The sequence below is a fragment of the Nelumbo lutea genome, chromosome 3 (assembly GCF_056320005.1).
Source record: "Nelumbo lutea isolate HS-2025 chromosome 3, American lotus-T2T, whole genome shotgun sequence".
NCBI lineage: Eukaryota > Viridiplantae > Streptophyta > Magnoliopsida > Proteales > Nelumbonaceae > Nelumbo > Nelumbo lutea.
In genome coordinates, this window is record NC_142686.1 from 110,312,165 (window position 1) to 110,336,570 (window position 24,406).

At 39.3% G+C, this 24,406-nt stretch overlaps 2 protein-coding genes across 5 annotated transcripts in view; one reads left to right on the forward strand and one right to left on the reverse strand.

Annotated features, from left to right (window-relative positions):
* Positions 1 to 2,704, forward strand: LOC148867589 (endoglucanase 17-like). The gene is made up of 8 exons (XM_088976686.1): positions 1 to 381; positions 502 to 708; positions 943 to 1,143; positions 1,249 to 1,341; positions 1,436 to 1,597; positions 1,716 to 1,827; positions 1,906 to 2,069; positions 2,171 to 2,704. The coding sequence occupies exons 1-8, from the start codon at positions 124 to 126 to the stop codon at positions 2,501 to 2,503; spliced, it is 1,530 nt and encodes a 509-aa protein (XP_088832812.1). The 5' UTR covers positions 1 to 123; the 3' UTR covers positions 2,504 to 2,704.
* Positions 2,705 to 5,372: 2,668 nt separating this feature from the next.
* Positions 5,373 to 24,406, reverse strand: part of IBR3 (acyl-CoA dehydrogenase-like protein) — a 47,047-nt gene continuing 28,013 nt past the window's right edge. For all 4 annotated transcript variants that reach the window (XM_088978270.1, XM_088978271.1, XM_088978269.1 and 1 more), the window contains 8 exons: positions 17,598 to 17,875; positions 17,217 to 17,411; positions 16,851 to 16,993; positions 16,275 to 16,359; positions 15,962 to 16,171; positions 15,389 to 15,541; positions 14,767 to 14,871; positions 5,373 to 5,939 (listed from right to left, as the gene is read on the reverse strand). In XM_088978270.1, coding sequence (XP_088834396.1) covers positions 5,748 to 5,939; positions 14,767 to 14,871; positions 15,389 to 15,541; positions 15,962 to 16,171; positions 16,275 to 16,359; positions 16,851 to 16,993; positions 17,217 to 17,411; positions 17,598 to 17,875 — 1,361 coding nt within the window. In that variant the 3' untranslated portion in view covers positions 5,373 to 5,747. The remainder of the gene's footprint in view (positions 5,940 to 14,766; positions 14,872 to 15,388; positions 15,542 to 15,961; positions 16,172 to 16,274; positions 16,360 to 16,850; positions 16,994 to 17,216; positions 17,412 to 17,597; positions 17,876 to 24,406) is intronic.

Below are 24,406 nucleotides of genomic sequence, written 5' to 3' on the forward strand. Positions count from 1 at the left end.
GAAAAAGAAAAAGAAAAAGAAAAAGGAAGACGAAACAGAGGGAGTTCTGCTTATAAATAAAGAACACCGGCTCTCAGGACTTGCAGGTTGGTTGTAGCAGTTGGGTTCGTTAGGCATCCCAAAATGGCTCTCTCTGTTTCTTTCACCTCTTTCTCGACTCTGATCCTCCTCTGTTTCTTCGCCTCACTGTTTCCCGGCAATGCCTTTCCATCCCAACTGTACCATCACCCCAACCACCGTCGCTTTGCCAGTCACAACTACAGGGACGCACTTACCAAATCGATCCTCTTTTTTGAAGGACAAAGATCAGGGAAGCTTCCTTCTAACCAGAGGCTTTCATGGAGGAGAGACTCCGGTGTCTCTGATGGCTCGGCCCTGCATGTAAGCTTCTGACTTCAACTTCGACCTCTCAACTGCCACCTTTCCTTTTCTCAGTTTTCTCCTCCTTAAAAATCTGAGCTGGGTTTTGTTTATTTTTGTATGGCAAAAAAAAAAATGCAGGTTGATCTGGTGGGAGGATATTACGATGCAGGGGACAATGTGAAGTTTGGGTTTCCCATGGCTTTCACGACTACCATGCTTTCATGGAGTGTTCTCGAGTTTGGTGGATTGATGCAGGGCGAGTTGCAGAACGCAAGGATGGCCATTCGTTGGGCTACTGATTACCTTCTCAAAGCCACTTCTCATCCTAATACCATTTATGTTCAGGTCAGTACTGAGTTTGTATTTTCAGTTTTCACCAGTCCTCTTTTCAGTTCTGTGCTTGTTAATCTCCTCTCTGTTTCTTCTCTACCTGGAACAAGAACCAAATCTGTTGTGGGGGTTGCCCTGTCGATCATTAATATATCTTCTATTTGTTTACCATCGCAAACATTTCTTCCATTGGACTGGTAGGAGAGAGCAATGGAGAGGAACTGAAGGTGGTTTTGGTTTCTGTTGCAGGTTGGTGATGCTAACAAGGACCATTCTTGTTGGGAAAGACCAGAGGACATGGATACTCCGAGAAGTGTTTTCAAGATTGACAAGAACACCCCGGGTTCCGACGTAGCTGCAGAAACTGCTGCTGCTCTTGCATCTGCTTCTTTGATCTTCAGAAAATCTGACCCATCTTACTCTAGGCTTCTCCTAACAAGAGCCATCAGGGTAGAGTTAAAACTGTTGGCCAAAAGTGTTGCTCTCCTTGTTCGCACGCCAAACCCCCTGAGTTCTCACTCTTTTTCTAATTCTAATTATTGTGTGGGGCTGTAGGTGTTTGCTTTCGCTAACAAGTACAGAGGTTCCTACAGCAATGGATTAAAACCATACGTCTGCCCTTTCTACTGCTCTTATTCGGGTTACCAGGTAAGTTTCTCTGCTTTTTTCTCACTTAGGTTTCTTATTTTCAAGGGATTCGTTCTAAACCTTCTATTTTCCATTGTTTTACTCTGAAATGAAGGATGAGCTGTTGTGGGGAGCTGCCTGGTTGCACAAAGCTACCCGAAACCCTGCTTATTTGAACTATATTCAAGTGAATGGACAGAGCCTTGGAGCAGACGAGTCTGACAATGTATTTGGATGGGATAATAAACATGCTGGTGCAAGGATTCTTCTCTCCAAGGTCCTATTTCTGTAGCATTTTCTGTCGTACTTTATCTTATATTAATACTCATTCTATTTAGTGGAATGGTTTTTTTTTTCCTTTTCTTTTCTTTTCTTCTTACCTTGTTCTATTTCAGGCCTTCCTTGTCCAGAAGGTGCAAGTCCTCCATGATTACAAGGGTCATGCTGATAACTACATATGTTCTCTCATACCAGGGAACCCATTCTCTCAAGCTCAATATACCCCAGGTTGTACTCTCTCTTTCTCTCTCTCTCTCTCTCCTAAATTTAGTGTAACGGCTAGTAATTGACATTCTTTGAAAACAGGGGGGCTTCTGTTCAGGATGAATGACAGTAATATGCAGTATGTGACTTCCACTTCGTTCCTCCTATTAACTTATGCCAAGTACTTAACCACTGCCCACAAGGTCGTCACCTGCGGTGGAATGACAGTCACCCCAAAGAGACTCCGGGCTATTGCTAAGAAACAGGTATTATTATTTAATTGGGTTAATAATGTTAAGATTTGCTTTGCTTGCCTGAGAGTGAAGAAAGAAGATTAATGGGTTGTATGGGGTGGAACACTGAACAGGTAGACTATCTGCTGGGAGACAACCCACTGAAGATGTCCTACATGGTGGGGTACGGAGGGAGATACCCACAGAGGATACACCACAGGGGCTCATCACTGCCGTCCATCGCCGTTCACCCAGCCAAGATCCAATGCTCTTCCGGGTTCAGTGCCATGAAGTCCCCATCCCCAAATCCCAACATCCTTGTGGGAGCAGTGGTCGGAGGGCCAGACCAGCACGACCGGTTCCCCGATCAGCGGCCCGACTACGAGCAATCAGAGCCTGCAACTTACATCAATGCACCTCTAGTGGGTGCACTTGCGTATCTTGCCCATTCCTCCGGCCAGCTCTGACTGAAGTCGTCTCTATCTCTAAATTCTCAAGCTTTTTTAAGTTTTAACATAACACCAATGACCAAACAAATCAAAGGCCCAAGGCCTTTTATTGTAGATTTGTTGTTTGTTTTATTTTAGAATTTAGATTTGTTTAATTTAAACGATGTTGTATTGAATTGTTCCTGTGGAATGTGGAATCTAGACGATTAGCCCCCTCAACAAGCAAATATCTTATCTAACCAAGCAAAGGATTTCTTCTCATTTCTGTAGGAAGTGTTTGCGTGCTGTGAGTTTCGTGCCGGGAACGGCGTTTAACTGTTTGTTACTGGTGGTATTATTGGGACTTGTGCTTTGTCTGCTTTTAACACTCTGGAGTCTGGGCTCTGGAGTGGGACAAGTTAGCAAATTCTTCAATTAAAAACTGTAAATAAAGCTTAAGAGAGATTAACTGAAACGTAAATAAATGACCGTTGGTTGGTATCTAGCATTGAATATTTGACCGTTGGCGGTAATTAACGAAAGAGACGAAACGACCTCTACTGGATTGATTATTGGTTCGTGTGGTCAAAAAAAAGAAAAGGTTTCAGTAGTACGTGTCAGGTGTCAGATTACGCGGATGCCCAGGAGGACACAAAGTGATAAGAGATTTGATTGGGGGTGTGGACACTCTCTCTCCACACTCCCACTCCACTGGACTCTCTCTCTCTCTCTCTCTCAAGTGATAAGATCATAAGACCAGAAGACATTCATTCCACTCTGTCTCCCACTTTTTTTAATTGGATTTTTATTTTCATAAAAGAGTAGTTTTTTTGCTGGTTGGGTCGTATAGGAAGGAGTCTACTGTATATAATCTTCATACGTGGCATCGTGATAAGAAGGCAAAAAGTTGGCAATGTATGCAGGGAAACCGGATCTGCTGCTAAGTGTGCCACGTGTCCTCCACAGTAATCGACCACACACAACTTGCATTGTGTAATGTGTGTCACATGGTGAAGAGGTAGGTGGCAAACAAACATTTGCTTGTTGGCAGCAAATCCGGTCTTCCCATGATCCCTCCACTCCACTAAAATAAACGAAAGAGGTCGGATCTGGATTTTGTGATCCATATAATCCATATCCATATTCAAATGGGAAGGAATTATGAAGTTGGTTTGTTAGAATCCTCGTGGTAGTTAGTAATTTAGTATCATATGGGAACCATACTGCATTCGGATCAGATCCCCAGAATGAAAGAAAATGCTTTCTTTTGATCTGATCCTGTGGGTGGTGGGATCTGATCCCAAACCCAAATGCTGATTATGAGATTTTTTTGTGAGCTTTCATTTTGGAGGTCTTGACCCAATTAACACCATTCTGTTTAATTCCGAAACTTGTGTATGAGAGAGAGTATGATGTGTTTTGTTGGAATATATGATTGAGTAATTATCAGACATACAGAGAGGAATGGAGGAATCGAAGCTGTGTTTGTCCCAGAAAAGACCCAACATGTAAAAAGAGTTCTCTACTAATAGCATTAGCAATAGTAGCTCCATTCCACTGAATCAAACATGAAAAGTTGTTATACTTTGGATGGGCCACAGGTGCACATGTTGATGCTGATTTTCAGACCAAGAACTAGATGATAAGGTATCTCAATTCTCAAAAGGCACGGCACGGCACGGCATGGGAATCGGACTCGAACCCAGGTACTAGTTATTGGAATCAAGGTAGTCCATCTCCAATTCTCCATTTGGTTGCAGTTGCAGTTTCAGTTGCTCCACTCGATCCCTCGAGTAAGAGTGAAGTATTTATATCCCACATTTGCTGTTGTAACCGTAAACTTTGAAGTTTATGGTGAGGATCATATTTAATAGAGTCCAAGGAGGGGGTTGGTTCATGGTTTTTAAAAACGAACCGGTCAGGGGTCCGGTTACCAGTTCAAACGGTCCGATTGTTCGACCCGAACGATCGGCCCGTTCTGACAAAAAAATTAAAAAATAAAAAATTAGAAAACAGTCAAAGCCGTTCAAACGGTTCAGCGGTTTTCTGACCAAAATCAACGGTTTTGGGGAAAAAGTGGTTTTGGAGGAAAACAGAACCAATCAGGTGACCGGTTCCCAGTTTTTCCGGTCCGACCATCCGGTCCGATCCGGGTTTTGAAAACCATGTGCATGGTGCCAGACCTGTAATCGGATATGTTTTTGCTGCTACTGGCTCAGAGCCTCAGATTTTGAATTCTCATTTGAAATTTGGAGAATTCCAAAAACTTGGAGATCCAACTACAAAGCAGAGATAGTCTGATAAGTGATAACAACATTTCTCTTGGCATCTTTCACCCTTTATATTCGACCTTGAGTGAATGGAGTTGCATAAACTTGTAAATACATGACTCAGACTCTTCTGAGATGGCTACTTCTTAGTCTTCAACAGAGAGAGAGAGAGAGGGCTTCATAAGTTTTTAGAACAAGCTTTGTTTGGATTGACTCCAATTATATAATAGAGAGGAAGCGGAAAAAACATCTCATATGAGAAAAAAGTTTGTTTGGCCTTGCGTGATAGTAACATGGGGGTGCAATCAGCAATGGTTAAAGTCAATCATGTAATAATTTCAGCATCCAAATACAGGGAACCTGCCCATTCATTGCAACACATGTCTGTCTTCCCTTTTTTTCATTCTGGCCATGTGCTTTTAAGCCATCCATGTTTAATGTTTATACAAAGAACAAAATTCTCCCTCTAGTTTTTTGTTTTGTTTTCTTCTTCTGAGTGCTGACGACGAATACAGACCACCACGCCATTCAATTCAACATGTCTAGAGCTTTGGTTATTTAATTAACCATGGCTGAAGTTGCGTGCCAACCTTACAATGCGCTGGATACACGTGAAAAACAGAATGTAAAGACGACTCTTTTCCAACAATCAGCATGTTTTTTCTCTTTTTATTCAAATCTAGATACAATTGTTTCTAATCAAGGTATCAACGTCCAGTCCAAATTCAACAGTTAAAATTCAGGGGCAAGATCAGAACTAGTCCAGCCGATCTCATCACTTGAATGATTGTTTCTCCAATAAATGAGGCATCTTCAGTTTTCCTTCTCCATATGAAATCTTTCATCTAAACAAACCACTGAGCTTACATGATAATATTTATTGAAGTATATACTAGTATACTACCGTGGTATTTTATACAACATGACTGGGAATTTATTCTACATGGTCACTCACCATCATGGCTTATTGCCGATTCCGTGTAAAAACAATATTTTCAAGCTTCTATAGATTTTTACAGCCTAGCTCTCTGTAGCTCTAACTTAGCTATGGTCCCCAAATGAACTTCATCTGGTCCATCAGCAATTCTCAATGTCCTTGCGGTAGCCCATAAATGTGATAAGACAATGTCTGAAGATAAGCCAGCCGCACCATGAACTTGCATTGCCATGTCAAGAATCTGCAATGCCATATTTGGAGCTGCTACCTGCTCCATGCACACAAACAAAACAACTTATCAATTTTGAGCTACTCCACGTCTCTTGGTTAAAATGCTCGAGAAGGATAATATTTTATTTCCCTACAAGCCACTGTTTTAAAATCACCAAGTCTGGTACTGGTAATAGCACATATAACGAACAAGGAGTTTAACCTTTTCCACCTCAGCCTTCAGTTGTTGTACAGTTAATAGTTATCGTCAATGTTTTAAAAACCGACCTGGAGGCCAAACTGTTTTAAAATAATATATGTATTATTTTGTATTTAATTTAGGTTTTTTAATTCCTTTTTAAATTTTTTATTTGCAAAATATATTAAAAAATGTACTTCAAAAAAGGTTTTTTTTTTTGTGAAAATAGCAAGGCAAGGCGCCTATTGGACATGTATTTTGGGACACAGAGATCTCAAAAAGTTACCCAAAATTAAAAAAAAAAAAAAACCTCAATTGGACATAACCTCCCAAGGTTTGCATACACATTTAGTATGCAACCCGTGACCCAATCACCGGGTCAAATAGGTCAATGGTCCAACCATCCGGGTTGGGTGGTTATTGACCATCCTCTGGGTTTTACTAAAATCGGACCCGGAATCTTGAAAGGGTGATGGTTCGAACGGTTCAACCAGCCAGGTCAGCGGCAGGTTGAAAATACTGGTTATTATACAATTAGTAGTTATTGTATGGTTACTGTAACTAGCCTTATCATGTATAATTTTTCTTTGTTCAAGTCAGTGAGAATTGAGTCGAATTGTAACCAATTATAAGTTGGTATCAAAGCAGAAATCCATTCACAGATTTCAATGGCTAAAGGAAACTCTACTACCACAGGGGCAGTTGCCGCCACTCTAGTCTATTATACCACTCCCAATCCTTCAAAATGGGTAATATTGCTCATTTTCTTCCCATTTAAATTGAATGGGAACAATTTCAATCTCTGGAAGGCACAATTTATGCCTATTTTTCGACTTCATCAATAGATGGGGTATGTGGATGGTTCGTTCAGTCAAATGTCCACCACAGTTTGTTGGTGACTCCAGTGATTGTAATAGTGCATCCAACACAACCTACCTGCATCTGATGTGATATTTTGTTGTACATCATGTATGATAATATTGATTAATGTATATAATTTTGTTTATTTCAGAAGGGGGAGGAGACACATTGGTTTACGTATACAGGTATGTTAATGTGAAAGGGGATGACAAAGGGTGTTTCATTGTGAAATATTATTAGAGTAGATGTTTATGCCTCATTTTCATGTAAAATATATGCCCTTGCATGAGTGATAAAATATGATAAAGTGTATTACACATACAATTCAACTGAATTCAACTAAGCCTTGTCCAAACTATATTGGGTCAGCTACATGAGTCTTATTCTGAACTCTATAGCTTCTAATAAAGTGCCTTGGAAATATTGAATTTAAAAAATCAAATTGGAGAAGAGTGTTATCTTTGGAATCAATATGGGTGTGGAAGAGAATAGGGGGTATGCATCTATATTGAGGTATGTGGTGAACCAATGGCCTATGACAGATATTTAGGCCTACTACTTGGAGGTAATCCTAAATCAAGAAATTTTTGGGATCCAGTCATTGATAGGTTCACTAGAAAACTGGTTACATGGAAGAGAAACTGTGGCCTTGGGGACTCAAAGAGGGATCATTTGATAAGTTGGGAGTTAATTTCTAAAATAAAGGACCAAGGGGGCCAGGAAGAGGGCAATTTGGCTTGAGGGACTTAGCATTACTGGGCAAGTGGCTGTGGAGAATTCTATTAGAGTGAGGCTATATGGCATGATTTGATTGCCAGCATTTATGGGGTGCATGCAAATGGATAGGATTTTATCTTGTTTACAAGCTTACCTTATCCCCTCCAATGTTTTAGCTGTGTCTAGGAATGAGCCTTTTTTGTTATCAACTTTTAAAATAAACATAAGCAAGACCTTTTAAATACCTAAACAGTTTGTTCTTGCAAATAAGAACACAAATAATAAAATTTCCACTAAAGAAGAAATAACAATACAACCAATGTCCAATTCTTGATCCCAAAATAGAATGAACTGTGACTAAAATTACAAAACCAACCCCTTTAAATATATGGGCTGAACATTTAGCTTGAAAACTTCCCTAAACCCCTCCATTTTATATGTCTATATACTAATTTCTTTTTATTATTTTCTTATTTTGTTAGGGTTTAATCAACGCAAACATTGCTAACTATTGTATTGAACCCATGGTTCAAAGTATCGATACACCTCTGTGTATTGGCAAAGGTGCATCGGTACTTATAACGATACTCCCCCTATTTTTTTATTTCTTTGGTTTTCAATTTCATTTTTAAATATATATATATATATATATATATATTATTTAAAAGAATGGGTCCCCGAAAACACCTATAAACAGGGTACCGGGACCCCAAAGATACAATACAATACAACCGATACGGGGTGTATCGTATTGAAAATTTGATCCTTGATTGAATCGTCAAAAATCCAAAACCTGAACCAATAAGCAAGGGAAGAACTTAAAAATTTGTCTAATCAACACATTTTCTTCTTCCACCTTTTCTTTTCTTCTTTCCTATAACAAAAGTAGGGGTTCAGCCCCTATATTTTTTGAATTTTCTTTCCTTTGTTCTTTTTCTTCTCATAAAATGTTGATTTTCTAGACTTAAACATGAAACTTATATTTCTCTTATGAAAATTATGAATAATTGTTAAGAAAAGATGGTTATGGAACCTAGGGAACTACCCTAGGATATATGGTTTTACTAAAAAAAATTCATCACCTAGGCACCCGCCTACACAACTAGGCGACAAGGCGCTCCCCTGTCGCCTAGCCTCACCTTGGCGCCTTGAAAACTATGTCAATAACACTACTATTAGAATCCAATCTGCCTTTGAATTCTGTTAGAATGGTAATAGTAGAAATAAGAGAAAGAGGAGAAGAGAAAGAAGAAGAAGAAGAAAAAGAAGAAGAAGAAGAAGAAGAGAGGAGAATAGAGAGGGAGAAAGGTCTAGTTCAAACAAGAGAGAAAATCTATCTCACTCCATTTGGCCAAATCTATTTTATATTTCTATTAATCAAGAAAGGACACCTTTGCCCCTACTTAAGTGAGGGACACAAGTACTAACATAACTTTACACATCAGCAACTTAAACATAAGCATAAAGATAAAAATACCCCTACATAGTTGACATTAGCATTCCCCCTCAAGCTGGTGAGTATATATCATATAGTCCCAGCTTGTTACACATGTAGTCCACTCTTCCCCGACTCAACCCTTTGGTAAACAAGTCTGCCCATTGGTTTCCAATGTTAACATATGCAGTATCTATCACTCCACTCAGCACCTTCTCTCTCACAAAGTGACAGTCAACCTCTATATGCTTGGTGTTCTCATGAAACACCGAATTAGAAGAGATATGGACTGCAGCCTGATTGTCATAGTAGAGCTTCATTAGAGTGTCAATAGTGTATCCCATCTCCTGTAGAAGGTTCCTCAGCCACACTAATTCACAAGTATGTGCCATATCTCTATATTTTTCCGCTACACTACTTGCCACAATTGTCTGTTTCTTACTTTTCCATGTCACCAAATTACCCCCAAGAAAAGTACAATAGCCTGTAGTGGATCTCCTATCAGATATAAAACTAGCCCAATCAGCATTAGTATATTCAAATTTTCCTCCACTTCTATATATCAAACCACAACCAGAAGCCCCCTTTAAATACCTCACAATCCTTAGAACTGCATCCCAATGTGGAACCCAAGGTTTTTGCATGAACTGACTTACCACACTAACCGCAAATGAAATGCCTGGCCGAGTAATAATTAGGTAGTTCTATTTACCTACTAGCCACTGGTACCTACCAGGGTCTTCAAACTCTTCACCATATCATTGCTCAACTTAGTATTTGCTTCCAGAGGTGTTTCAGCTGGTTTAGCACCTAATAATCCTATTTCTTCCAACAAATCAAGAACATATTTCCTTTGACACAAGTTAATACCATGCTTAGACCTTGCTACTTCTATCCCAAGAAATACTTTAGTTTACGAAGGTCCTTTGTTTGAAAGTGTTCCTGCAGAAAGGTTTTCAACCTATCAATTCCCACTTTATCATTCCCGGTAATAACAATATCATCTACATATACCACCAATAGGATCTTTCCAGCCTGAGAGTCATGACTGAAGAATGAGTGGTCAACCTGGCACTGTTTCATACTAAACTTCTTTACCACCTCATTGAACCTACCAAACCATGCTCAAGGGGACTGTTTAAGTCCATAAATGGCCTTCTTTAGTCAGCACACCGTACCATCCTCCCCTTGAGCAATAAACCCAGGTGGTTGCTCCATATAAACATCCTCAAGTAAATCACCATGTAAGAAAGCATTCTTGATATCAAGCTGAAAGAGAGGCCAATCATACATAGCATCAAGGGATATCACAACACGAATTGAACCAATCTTAACAACCGGGGAGAAGGTTTCTGTGTAGTTAATATAGGTTTGGGAGTACCCTTTGGCAACCAGTCCAGCTTTCAACCGCTCTACACTACCATCAGGTAAGTACTTAATAGTGTAAACCCACTTACAACTAACAACCTACTTACGAGGAGGAAGTGTGGTGAGATCCTATGTATGATTATGAGTTAGAGCGGAGAGTTCTTCTTCCATTGCACGACGCCACCCTGGAGAGGCAAGAGCTTCATGGACATCCTTAGGGACAACAACAGAGGATAACAAGGAGATAAACTGACGATGGGAAATAGAAAGGTGAGTGAGAAACATAATTAGAAATAGGATGAAGGGTACAACTACATTTACCTTTCCGCAAGGCAATGGGAAGATCAAATTCAGACACTGGAGTTGGGGATGGTGTGGTAACAACTGTCGGATATGTCGACGATGATGGAGGAGCCAGTACATGTTGGTGATGTATATACACTTGACAAATAGGTGGTCATTCAACAAGTGGTGGCACTGAAGGCAAAGACTTGGTCACAACTGGAACAAGTGGAACGGAATCCACAACTGGAAGGGGAAGAGGAGGTAGTGAGGAGGAAGAAACATCACCTGACCCCGAGAAAAACGGAGTGGACTCAAAGAAAGTAACATCAGCACACACAAAGGAACGTCGAGTACTAGGATTATAACACTTATACCCTTTCTGAATAGCCAAGGAAAATGCACATAATGGATCGTGCATCTAACTTGTCCCTTCCCGACCCCAAATTATGAACAAAACAGACAAACCCAAAAACCCGAGGAGAAAGGGAAAACAAAGACAAGGTAGGAAACAAAGTGGTGAAGGGAGAATGAGCATCAAGGATAGACATGGGCATTCAGCTAATCAGGAAGCGAGAACTAAGCACAACATCACTCCAAAAAGATTTAGGTACATTCATGTAGTGCATGAGGGATCGAGCAGTTTCCAAAAGATGACGATTCTTTCTCTCAGCCACCCCAATTTGTTGTGGGGTGTAGGTACATGAAGTTTGATGGATAATGCCATGTTGGTCCAAATATTCTTGAAATGATGTAGAAAAATATTCACGGTCATTATCGAAACGAAAAAAGTTTAATGTGGACACCAAATTGGTTTTGAATTTCAACATAAATTTTTTGGAAAATGGTAAACAATTCACTATTTTCTTTCAATAAATAAAGCCACGTCATCCTTGAATAATCATCAACAAAAATAACAAAGTATTTATACCCATTGTATGGCATTACTTTATAAGGACCCCAAACATCTAAATGAACTAAAGAAAAACGACTCGACAAACGTTTATCAACCTTAGGACCAAAGGGAACAAGATGATGTTTCCCCAACTGACACGACTCACAATCCAAAACAAAAAGATGACTCAACGAAGGAACAAGAGACTTCAAAACTTTCAGCGAAGGATGACCAAATCGACAGTGCCACTGGAGAGGAGAAAGAGATGTTTGGAGAGCTGTTGACATACTTCCACTACCATCAAGATAATAAAATCCACCAGCTTCATGCCCTCCACCAATCTTCATCCCCGTCTTGAGATCCTGAAAAACACACGAAGAAGGGTAAAAAGTGATAGAGCAATTAAGAAACTTGGTTAACTTACTAACAGACATAAGGTTAAACGGAAATTTAGGGACATACAAAACTAAGGATAAGGGTAAAGGGTTCATGTTAACATTACCAACACTACAAATGGAGGATATAGAACCATTAGGAAGGGTAACAGATTGTGATGTTGGGCAATGAGAGAGAGAAGAAAACACACCTGGAGTTCCAGTCATGTGATCAGAGGCTCTAGAGTCAATAATCTAGGGATTGGATGTAGATGCCAGACAAGCCATACCTGAGTGTGCAAGAGTGGCTGTGTTCTGTTGAGATGTAGCCTAGACAAACCTCTCATACTCATCATAGGGGACACTCATCATCTCCTTCCTAGGAACATCTATGGATGTAGGGAGCATTTGATCAGCTGAATGGCTCTCCTGTCTGAAGTTGCTATCACTGGTCATGGCATGATTGGCCCAAGTTGAATATAGACCATGCAAATCATAGCAATAATTAATGGTATGTCCATCCATACCACAGTGTGTACATCTTCTCGAACCTGAACTACGTCCTCTGCCGCGGACTCCCCTTGAATCTCAATCTCTAGTACGACCACCACCACGGTTATACGTAGGTCCACTACCACCATTACAGCCATATACCGGTCCACTGCTACCACTATGACTAGATTGAACTCCCTGAGCTCCACCTCTAACACCACGGCCCCTTGATACTGCAAAGGTTGATCTATCAAAAACACTAGAGTTCTCAGTAGATCCAATAGAAATCCTCCTAAGTCGAGCAAAAACCTCTTTTAAGGGAGAGCTGATCCTCCTAGTATCTGTGCCCGCACTGGTTCATATTCAGACTTCAGCCCCACCAAAAATCGGGTCACATCTGGTTGTTCTCTCTATTGTTGCTAAATTTTAATATCAGATGTGAGGGGGTGATACACATTCAACTCATTATGAATGTTTCTCATACTAGCATAGTATTCCTCAAGACCCTGATTACCCTGTTGCAAATTAAAATATTCCTAATACAGCTGATATACTCTAGTTGTGTTGTCTTGACCTGAATACAATTTCTTAGCATGGTCCCACACTTCCTTGGTAATATCAAGAAACATGAAATTCATACTAATCTTGGGTTCCATATTGTTCCATAACCATGTGATAATCTGTGCATCTTCTTGTTCACAATCATCATACTCATGAGAATTAGTATGCGGTTTTTCCTCCCTTATGTGTTTCACTTTCTTCTTTGCCTTAAGAAAGACTTCTACAAATTTTGCCCAAGGTACATAATTTTCTCCATTCAACTTAATAGAGGTCATCTGAACATTCAGGTAGTCAGTAGGGACCACCACACTAGTTTTACTGTCACTGTTGTCTCCCATTGTTGAATTGTTATTGCTGAATTCTGCACATTGCACACTAAACCACACTGCACATTGAACCACACTGTTCTCAGCACCTGTTATTGCTGAATACCACACTCTCTACACCACAACCCTACCACACGACTATCTGAAAACTCACCACACTGTTCGTGGATCACTCCCCCTTCAAATCACACTAGAATTTGCATAAACCCTAACATACTACAACCTGAATTCCCACCATACGATCTGAAGCATACTCATCATTTGATTCACAATAAAAAACTACATAAAAACCTCTTACCTAATCACTAGAAAATCAGACTATACTCGGCACCCACTGCATCACTCGAATCAGCCCTCTTCTCTTCATTGATTAGGGGAGGGCTTCCTACAACCACAGCAACCACCCACGAACTGCATGACTGGAGGCATAGAGACCTCCAAGGAAAGAAGACGATCACTCCTTTTCAGCTCCTTCCCTTATCTCCAACTGATGGCGAAGAAAACAAGAGAAAACCCTAGACTGGGTGCATGATGAACAGAATCCTGGGCAGATTCAATTTGGCTCTGATACCATATTTAGAATCCAATCTGCCTTAATGGTAACAGTAGAAATAAGAGAAAGAAGAAGAAGAAAAGAAGAGAAAAGAGAGGGAGAAAGGTCTAGTTCGAACAAGAGAGAAAATCTCTCACTCCATTCGGCCAGATCTATTTTATATTTCTGTTAATCAAGAAAGGACACCTTTGCCCCTACTTAAGTGAGGGACACAAGTACTAACATAACTTTACACATCAGCAACTTAAACATAAGCATAAAGACAAAAATACCCCTACACAGTCGACATTAACAATTACAACCAATTAAGCTAATAAGCTTTTGAAATATATTATTTCTTTCAAAATCTAGGTTTACACATCCTCCTATATGAAACTCTTCCTTTGTTTTCTTAATAAAAAAACAGAAACAACAACAAAAGGTGGTACTTTGTTTAGGTGCATGCCTCACCATGCACTTTAGTTAAATTTCTTGCTGTTTTAACTTTGGCGCTTAATTACCTAAGTGAGAAGGTGCTCTCCTATCACCTAGCCTCACTTTAAGCAGATTTTCTTCCTTTTTTTATTTTTATTATTATTATTATTTTTTTTTTTTTGGGGGGGGGGGGGGGGGGGGGGGAATAACTAAAAGTTGAGCATATGCAAGATTTAAAATAGCTCAGAACCATTGGAGGCTTATATGATTTAACAGACCAATCAAGTATTTGGGACTTAAAAGCAATAGGAAATAGCCGGAATGAAGAAGGCAGCTTGGTGACTGTATATAGGATTTAATCGTCAAGACCAATCCAGTTTCCAGGTTAATATATAGATAATCTCTTACCTTGGCCATGGCAATGGTTCCGCGGGCTTTTTTGTTTCCAAGACGATCAAGCTGATCTGCTGCTTCAAGAACTAACAGTCTTGTCTTTTCCAGCTCCACTCGACACTACAAAACATGATACAATTCTAATTCACATGGATTTATCAAGGCCAAAATAATTATCTGACTTTTGATTTAATCAAGCTTACTAGATTGTTAGATGCATAAAAGGCCCAAGATCTATACACTTCTAATAAATGAGTTCTTCAGTTTTGAAGCCCCACCAAATGACTCAAGTTCTGAGTCAAGTTAGATCGACACAAGTTTCATAAATGAGATGGCCAATCAGTATAACAATCCAATAGGTGATAAAACAAGCTTAAGTATATACAAGTAGAGAACCTTTCTATGGTATAACTGTTACAGATGTAGCCGCATTGCATTTAGAACCTGTAAATATTTTTTATTGGCAGCAAGCAAGATAAGTGGGTAAAGAGATTCTAAAAAATCCATATATAGAAACTTCAGCAATTTGTATTTTGGTAATGGATTTCATCAGTTTTTCTTCACAAAGCTAGGGAGGTATCTTTCACTGTTTCAGAGTCAGGATGGGCAACCCAATACAAAGAATTGAATAGCACACCTTTGCAATATCAGAGAGAAATGAACCTTGCTCAGCAATCAATTTTCCAAACACCTTCCTTTTAAGAGCTCTTTGTGCCATCATCCCCATCCCACGCTCTGCAGCACCTATCAGTCTCATGCAATGGTGTAGCCTTCCAGGACCTAGCCTGCCCTGCAAAATTTCAAGATAATCTGAAGTATCCACGAAGATATGATATAATTTATTTTAGATTTAACAAAGACACAGGGTAATCTAAAGTGTATTCACGAGGTAGAACCTAATGAAGGCCTACCACAATAAATTTGTAAACATGATTATGTGAGGCATATGCAGAGGGATGGTACCATATTTCCATGACACCCCTGCAAAACCCCTCTATAATTGAATTATATACCCATTTCTCCTATTAGCATCTGGACCATTCATAGTAAATCAATCTGCAGCTCAAATTTTGTTTTGAATAGGTCATGAAGGAGATCCATTTGACAAAGGATGCTAACCCTAAATTGCCACTGAATAGAGTGGAGTGGTTTGAACAGGATCAAAACATCCCTCAAGAGGTAAGCTTTAAAAAGGTCAAATAATTTTCACCTGTGCAATCTCAAATCCACGTCCTTCTCCCAGAAGTATATTCTTGGCAGGTACAAGTGCATTCTCAAACAATATTTCTGCATGCCCATGTGGTGCATCATCAAATCCAAATACCATGAGTGGTCTCTTTACATGTATACCAGGAGTGTTCATATCAACTAGGATCATGGATTGCTGCTTATGTTTGGGAGCCGTTAAGTCTGTCTTTCCCTGCATGTTATTCAGATCACCTTAAAGACATCAACCAAAACACAGTGGCAGTACTGGCCTATTGTCTTGAAGTTCCAAAAGTGGCTATACAAGTACAACTAACCATGACTATCAGAACTCTGCACCTAGGATCCATCCCTCCACTTGTCCACCACTTCTTTCCATTGATGCAATAAAAGTCCCCTTGTCTGAATAGAGAATGTTTAGGTGATCCATCAATAATAATGAGCAGAAATCCCACTCTAGATCAATTAATACTAACAGTTACAGAACATTGCTGCGAAATAATTAACATATTAGTTGTCTTAAAATGTACTTTATAATTCAGAACCCAAAATTCATGACCAGAGCATACAGTTCTAAACTTTTAGCAACCAAGGAAGTTAAAACTGAGCTCCAAAAGGTGAACATATTGCATATCCACCTACCTATTATACAGGTATTTCCTTAGTAGTAAATCAATATTGAGTACCTACTCTGACAATCCACCTTACTACCATATCACAAAAAACACTTGAAAATGATCAAGAATCTGACCTTCCCCTACACATCATCCTCAATATTCTTTCTACCCTAAGACTGCTAGTCCACAGATCCATGCCTTTAAAATCCAGAAACCCGTGCTATATTATACAGTTCTTGTTGACCTTTCCAATTAAAACATCTTTCATGAACCTACCTTTTTATTGAACACTCAATATTGGTTGCATCAGAAGATGCAACTTGTGGTTCTGTCATTGCAAATCCAGAACGAATTTTCCCATCAAGTAAAGGAATAAGCCACTTTTCTAGTTGCTCTTTACTTCCATACCGCAACAATACCTAAAACAGAAGAGAGCACAACACAAAGATACACAAAATCCAAAATAGATTCATTAGGTATGACATATTCTCTTCTAAACAAACCAAAAAATAAAAATAAAAAAACAGTTGAACACCTGTTGATAGATTTTACCGTTGATTAATACATGATTAACCATCAAATGAAAATATATTTCATAGGCCAGAACAAAATAGATGAAAGCAATCTCCAAAACATGATTACCTCCATATTTCCAGTGTCAGGTGCACCACAGTTGAATACCTGAGGAGCCCAAACTGAGCGCCCCATGATCTCACAAAGGTATCCATACTCAAGGTTTGAAAGCCCTGCGCCAAACAAATGATTTTTTGCATTACCCGAAGATAAGTAGTTTGACCCATCAGAAAGTATCTTTCTTGCTCTGGCTGCACTGTCTAGCTGTGTATAAATTACAAATACATGCATCAAACAGCTGATTCGTAGGTACATAATCTTCGAACTGTCAAAAATATGCTTTCTGAAGAAGACATGCATATTGAGCACAATTTTACTAGAGAAATTACAAGGAGCAGAGCATTAAAAAAAAAAAAAAAGCAAAATGAAAAACAGAGCTGAAATACATACAGGTATCCACAAATTCCATAACCCTTCTTTCTTGGCCAGCTCCTTCAAGTTTTCCTCCTCTGGATGAACAGTCCAGCGTGAAGCAGACTGAGCAAGTTTGTAGAACTCATTTTCCATGGGGTATATGTGATCCTCCATGAACTTGATCAATATGTTTCTCAATTCAAGAACCTTTGGACTTGGAACAAACTTCCCACCATTTGTTATAAGCCCTTGGTTTTGACTTTCATTTCCATACTGCTTTAAATAATCAAAAGAATCTCTAGCAATTGACTGACCTGAGGAAAGGTGAAAAGTGATAGTTTGAGTCAGCAACCAGATAATCAGAATGATGGTGAGCAAGCAAACATGGTGATACTATGCAACTAACTGAAAAGTTTTGAAAACCTTCAATTTTTTATTTCTAACTGCCTTCAACTATCATTTAGGAGGACGAGAGAGATCAACCTTTTTAAAGTTGATTTGGTCTAAAAGATGGTGTTTGGTAGCATCAAATGGACCTCCAAATGCAGAAAAAGTTCTTTCCAGACGTTCGGGGTCATTTGGTATCTCCTCCAACCACATTTAGAGATAGCAGACGAAAATCGATTTCCACCCATGCCTCTTTGTTCAAAAAATCCAAAGCTATTCATCGTCTTGTTTGAATGCTGTAAAAAACAGGAGTCAACAGTCAGACCTCATGTTTCTTCTTTCTCTGTCATCTCTTCCTCATTGTCGGTGAACAAAGGAGTCAACGAACAAAGAATGCCGACTATTCACTCTCTCATCCCTGTTGGAGAACTAAAAAGAAGGGAAGAGAGAGGGGAGAATGGGAAGAAATGGCGGTTCATTGACTGATTCAGTAGCGCTGAATCGATGGGGAAGAAGAAGGAAAAAATAGAAAGGAAAAAAAATAGAGGAAGGGAACTGGGCACATTGGTGGCCTGTTTGGAGTTTTGGAGAATTGCATCACAGCCACCGTTGAGACAAGAGATAGGGGAGTCTGTAAGGTGTGCCCCTGTAAAAAAACTAAAGAGAGAAAACAATCTTCTCTTAAGTGTGCCCCTTGTAAAAACTAATCAAACTTAATTACTCTCCCATACTCCGTTTTTTATATTTATATTTTATCTTTTTTTCTCTCCAGGATTCCAGTCTCTTCTATAATTAAATTAATATTTTTTTTATCAATAACAGAAAACTTTCATTAATTAAGAAAAACGTTTAAATACAAAGGTGTGGGGAGGTAAACTCTCTTAACTATCCCCCAAAAGGAAAATTACAGTGTAGCCCAAAACAAATGACTTCTTCCCACTGGATACACACTTCCATTCCTTGAGTTAACCACTTGAATTGGCACATCTTTTAACCCACTGAATATGCACTTCCATTCCTTGAGTTAACCACTTGAATTGCCTTTGTTCATTAATGCATGAGCATAACCCATCATTTGTCTTCTCTATCCAACCAATTACCACTTGCGAATCTCCTTCAATAATCAATCTGTTTATATTTAGTTCCTTAGCCCTTTTCACCCCCTCCAACAGAGCCAAAATCTCTATAAATAAATTAATATGATTTTATAATATTTCATAAAATATCATAAGATTTGTTCAATTAATATTATTTTGTAATATTAATATTCAAAGAGAATTTTTATTTTATAATATTTTTCAATTAATAGTATTTTTATAATATTAATCTTTTTAATCTTATTTATTAATTTTTAATTTATTAATTTTATTATTTCTTAATATTTATCTTTTTATTATTTTATAATATCATAAGATATTTTAATCATTTTGTTATTGTTATTTAAATAACAATTTTAGAGCTAAATTTGTTGTTTTCTTTCTAGGACAGAGGAGAGAGAGGGGAGGAGAGAAGAGAGAAGAGAAGAGAAGAGAAGAGAAGAGGAAGAAAAGTGTGTGGGAGTCAAAAGGTTGGGCTGGTGGCGCCCAACTTCTAATTTATAATAACATGCTGTAAAAATAAAAGAAAAGGGAATTACAAATATGTCCCTGGTGGGACACCCTAATAATAAAAAACTTAAACAAAGAAAAGAACATGCTGACAGCACTTTAACGGTAGAAATAAAACGAAATCCAACAACACTCCCCCTCAAGTTGGGCTGAAAATATTTATCATGCCCAACTTGTCACACAACTCATTGTGCCACAAGTATGGAAGCCCTTTTCTGAGAACATCAATTAGTTGTTCCTTGGAGTTGACATAAGGAGTACAGATTTCTCCCTTTTCCAATTCTTCTCTTATGAAGTGCTTGTCCACTTCAATGTGCTTGGTCCTATCGTATAGGACAGGATTGCTAACAATGTTTATAGCTGCCCTATTGTCACAATAAAGGAACATAGGATTGTGAACTGTAACCCCAAGTTCCCCTAAAAGATTCTTCAGCCAAAGAACTTCAATCACTCCATGTGCCATAGCCCTATACTCTGCTTCAGCACTTGACCTTGCAACTACACTTCGCTTTTTACTTCTTCATGTCACTAGATTTCCTACTACAAATGTGTAATACCCACTTATGGACTTTCTATCATCCACAACACCTTCCCACTGAATAAGCAATGTTTGGACGTGTCATGGACAAATTAAGCAGCGTTCCCACTAACCTATGAAATTGTTTCACATCTTTTATAGGTTCACCATCACAATAACCCAATTTATGATCAACATCCATAGGAGTATCTGCTAGCTTTGCACCTAACTTGCTTGTACCTTGTAACAAATCAAGGATATAGTTCCTCTAAGAAATAAAGATGCCCCTTTTTGAGTGGGCAACTTCAATTCCAAGAAAGTACTTCAGAGGACCCAGATCTTTCACTTCAAATTGAGAGACTAAGAACTCCTTCAACTTTTGTATTTCTGAGCTCCAGTTTCCTGTAATGATGATATCATCCACGTACACTATCAACACAACAACTTATTCCTGACATCTCTTCACAAAGAGAGTATGATTAGATTGACATTGTTTGAACCCTACTCGCTGGACCGCCATATGAAATTTACTGAACCATGCTCTAGGAGATTGTTTTAAACCATAGAGGGACCTTCTTAGCTTGCACATGTTATTTTCACTTCCTTTAGCACAGAAACCTAGGGGTTGAACCATGTACACCTCCTCCTCTAGATCACCATTTAAAAAGGCATTCTTTATATCCAATTGATGCAATTCAAAATCAAGGTTTGTAACCAATAATTGAAGAACCCTAAATGAGTTCATCTTAGCTATTGGAACAAACGTCTCATCATAGTCAACACAATAGACTTGAGTGTACCCTTCTGCTACCAACCTTGCTTTGTACCCCATTGGATCTTTCCCTTTTGGAAGATCCACCAACTCCCATGTCTGATTCTTATGGAGTGCATTAATCTCCTCCTTCATAGCATCTGTCCATTCAGGGTATTTTAAAACCTTTGCAACATTCCTGAGTATGAGGATGCTATCAACTACAAATACGAAGGCACGATAAGAGGGGGAAATGTGATCATAGGAGGCATACTAGGTAATGTGGTGTTAGGTAGTGCATGACCTGACTCCCTTTCTATGAGTAATAGGAATGTCAAGGTCATCCACAACCGAAATGGGAGTAGGGGTATCAACTAGTGCAATAGTGCCTAGTTCATTTGGACTTACCTCATGGGAGCCTAAAGGTGTTGGTTGCTCAATGTTTGGTGGCTCCACATCTTTGTCGCACTGCTGATCTCTACGGCGTGTACGTTGGAAGACACGAAAAGGAGCAAGATCCAGAATAAAGGAAGAGAAACATGATGGACCTAGACCTGCTTCTCTTCCACGTTACTCTCCCCCTAAGGAGAAACCGAGAAGAATGGTTCAAACTCAAAAAATGAGACATCCATAGAGACAAAGAACTTATGACCAACGGGATCAAAGCACCGATAACCCTTTTGAGAGAAGGGATACCCCAGAAAGATACATGGAATAGACTGATGGTCTAACTTATCACAAGATGGAGATAAGTCATGGACAAGCACGACAACCAAACACCCTCATGGGAATGGAAAATAAAGGAGACTAAGGGAACAACAACTGATGAGGGGCCTTGTAGTTCAACACTCTGGAGAGCATGTGGTTGATGACATAAGCAACAACAAGTACAACATCTATCGAAAAGCATTTTGGAACATTCATGTGTAACATCATCCCCCGTGCTACCTCAAGAGGTGTTTGTTCTTTCTTTCTACAACACCATTTTATTGCGTTGTTCTTGCACATGAGCTTCTATGAATGGATCCAACAAAGACCTCATTAAGCTCACCATGGAAATATTCCTTCGCATTGTCCGATTGAAAAACTTGAATTTCAACATGAAACTGTGTAAACACCATCCTTAGGAAATTTCTCACGATCGTTGGAACTTTGTTTCTACTAGGCATGGGAAATACCCATGTATAGCGGGAGAAATCATCAATCAATGTGATAAAGTACTTATATCCGCCCTTCGAAGTTATAGTAGTAGGCCCTTACACATCAGAATACACAATATGGAAAGGGAAACTTGATATTTTATTACTTGAATGAAATCTTGTTCTACATTGCTTGCTCAATTGACATGTTTGACACTGGAAATCCGACATTGGACATGACTTAAATAAATAAGGAAACAAAGACTGCACTATTTCAAAAGACACAACCTAACCGATTATGCCAAAAAAAAAAATGACTCTTGTTTGATTGACTATGCGACTTTAAGAATGACACTAAGAAACCAGCCTTGTTGTTGAGAGTGTAAAGACCATCAACTAAGCTTCATCTACCAGTCGTCCTCCCAGAAGTTTGATCTTGAAAAACACATGAACCAGGAAAAAAGGTTACGTTGTAGTTTAAAGAGTTTGTGATACTACTAATAGAGAGCAGATTGATAGTAAGTTGAGGGACATGCAAAACATTTTTCAGGTTAAGTCCATGAGGAAGGGATGTTGATCCTTGGCCTGCAATGGAGGAGAATGATCCATCTGAAAGTCTCACCTTATCCCTTCCTAACAAAAGGCTATAAGACTGAAAAAGGTCTGGGTTACTGGTCATGTGATTAGAGGCCCCTGAGTCAATGATCCAAGGAGAATCAGTGGCAGTGGAGACATGGAAGGAAGAGGCTACATTAACTGATGTAGACGCAAATGAAGTAGAGGGGGTACCAATAACTAAATTGTCCATCTGATATGATTCCAAATGACTACGACAAGAATTCACGATATGTTCCTTGGGGTCAGAACCAGTGAAGTACTCCCAAACATTCAGTACCAGTTGATACCCCAACAGACTAAGTATTTTGGATTGCCACATTTGCTGCATTATGTATTGTATTAGGCTTCTTCTGACCCTATACCTTACCCTATTCTTGGTTCTTTACAGCCCACTTTGGCCCCCCATAGAGTTCCTAGCATGTGTCACGTGTATGTCTTGAACGCCAATAGTGGGTACAAAACAACTTGTCCTTATCATCAACTTTATTGGAGTCATTTTTCTTTCCCATATTTTTACCACTCATTATAGCTAATGTCACATGTTTCTTCCCCTCAGTTGTAACCATCACACTCCGCCTACTTTCCTCAAACTGAACAAGGGCATACACCTATTAAGCTAAAGGCAACTCTTTACTAAATCTGAACTCTAAGAGGTTCATATACAGGGTTTAGTCCCAACAAGAAGGCAAAAATCCACTGCTAAGAAACCCACTTCTTATAGACTTTAGCATCACCATCATGCTTCCATTCTATAACCTGATAGTGGTCCAATTCCTTCCATACTGAGGTAAGGGCTGAATAATAGGCTGACAAACTCCGGTTTCCCTATTTACAGGTCGAGGATTCATCTTGTAACTAGTAAATCTTGGCATAGTGCCTTTGCTCAAAATAGGTGGTGTTACCATGTACCCATATCTCACTACCAGTGTCTGCACACATAAAGTTCTTCACATCAGGTTCCATGGCTACAAGAAGCCAGGACATCACCATACTATTTTCTTAATCCCACCTATCATGTTCAGCTGTCCCACTCTTGGGTTCTTTCACTCTTCCATTTATGTAACCAGCTTTTCCCCTTGCTGTTACATAAAGTTTTACACCTTTAGCCCACTCTAGGTAGTTCAGGCCGTTTAAAGGGGTAATTGGCATAGGAAACATCATATTTTTAGCTCCCATACCAGCTGTACTACGGGTTGATGTAACCCAAGATGAGGTAGAATCATCATTTGCCATTGGTAGAAACAGATCTACAAGACAAAAAAAACAAAGCCCACAGGTGCACAAGACCAGTCCCCACTCAACTACTACCTCTCAGAGTCACAACTAGGGCACTAAACACCAAAAAATCTGCTTCTGAAATAAAGAACATACTGCTGAGGTCTACTGGCAGCAGCTAAACAGTCCAGAAATAAAGAAAACACTGCTGTAATCCACTGGAAACAAATAAACAATCCAGGAACAGTCCAGAAATTTAAATTCCAGTCACCATTGGACTACACACTTCACACATCAATCAATCACAGCACAAACCTGTGACGAAGGGAATCATACACCCCTGTACAGCACCTGTACGAAGGTGCAAATCCAAAGACCAAGTCTTCGCAGCATCGGCCTCCTCCTACTAGGGTTACCTTGGTGCTACGATCAAGGAAGAACCCAGAAGAAACAACAAGAAGTGGTTCTGATCATTCCGATTAGGGTCTCTTGCCTTCACTGTCCAAGAAATCAGAATACTAGGTTGAATGGATGTGATTCAGAGAAGGGAGACTCCTATTGCCAAGAGTTGCGCTCTGATACCATGTTTTCTTTCTAGAAGAGAGAGAGGG

Bases quoted from the DNA above. Each gene is read 5' to 3' on its own strand.
- LOC148867589 (XM_088976686.1), top strand. From the start codon at position 124: ATGGCTCTCTCTGTTTCTTTCACCTCTTTCTCGACTCTGATCCTCCTC. The intron at 1,144-1,248 runs GTAGAGTTAAAA...GTGGGGCTGTAG, and splicing joins TCCTAACAAGAGCCATCAGG to GTGTTTGCTTTCGCTAACAA. The intron at 1,828-1,905 runs GTTGTACTCTCT...CTTTGAAAACAG, and splicing joins TCAAGCTCAATATACCCCAG to GGGGGCTTCTGTTCAGGATG.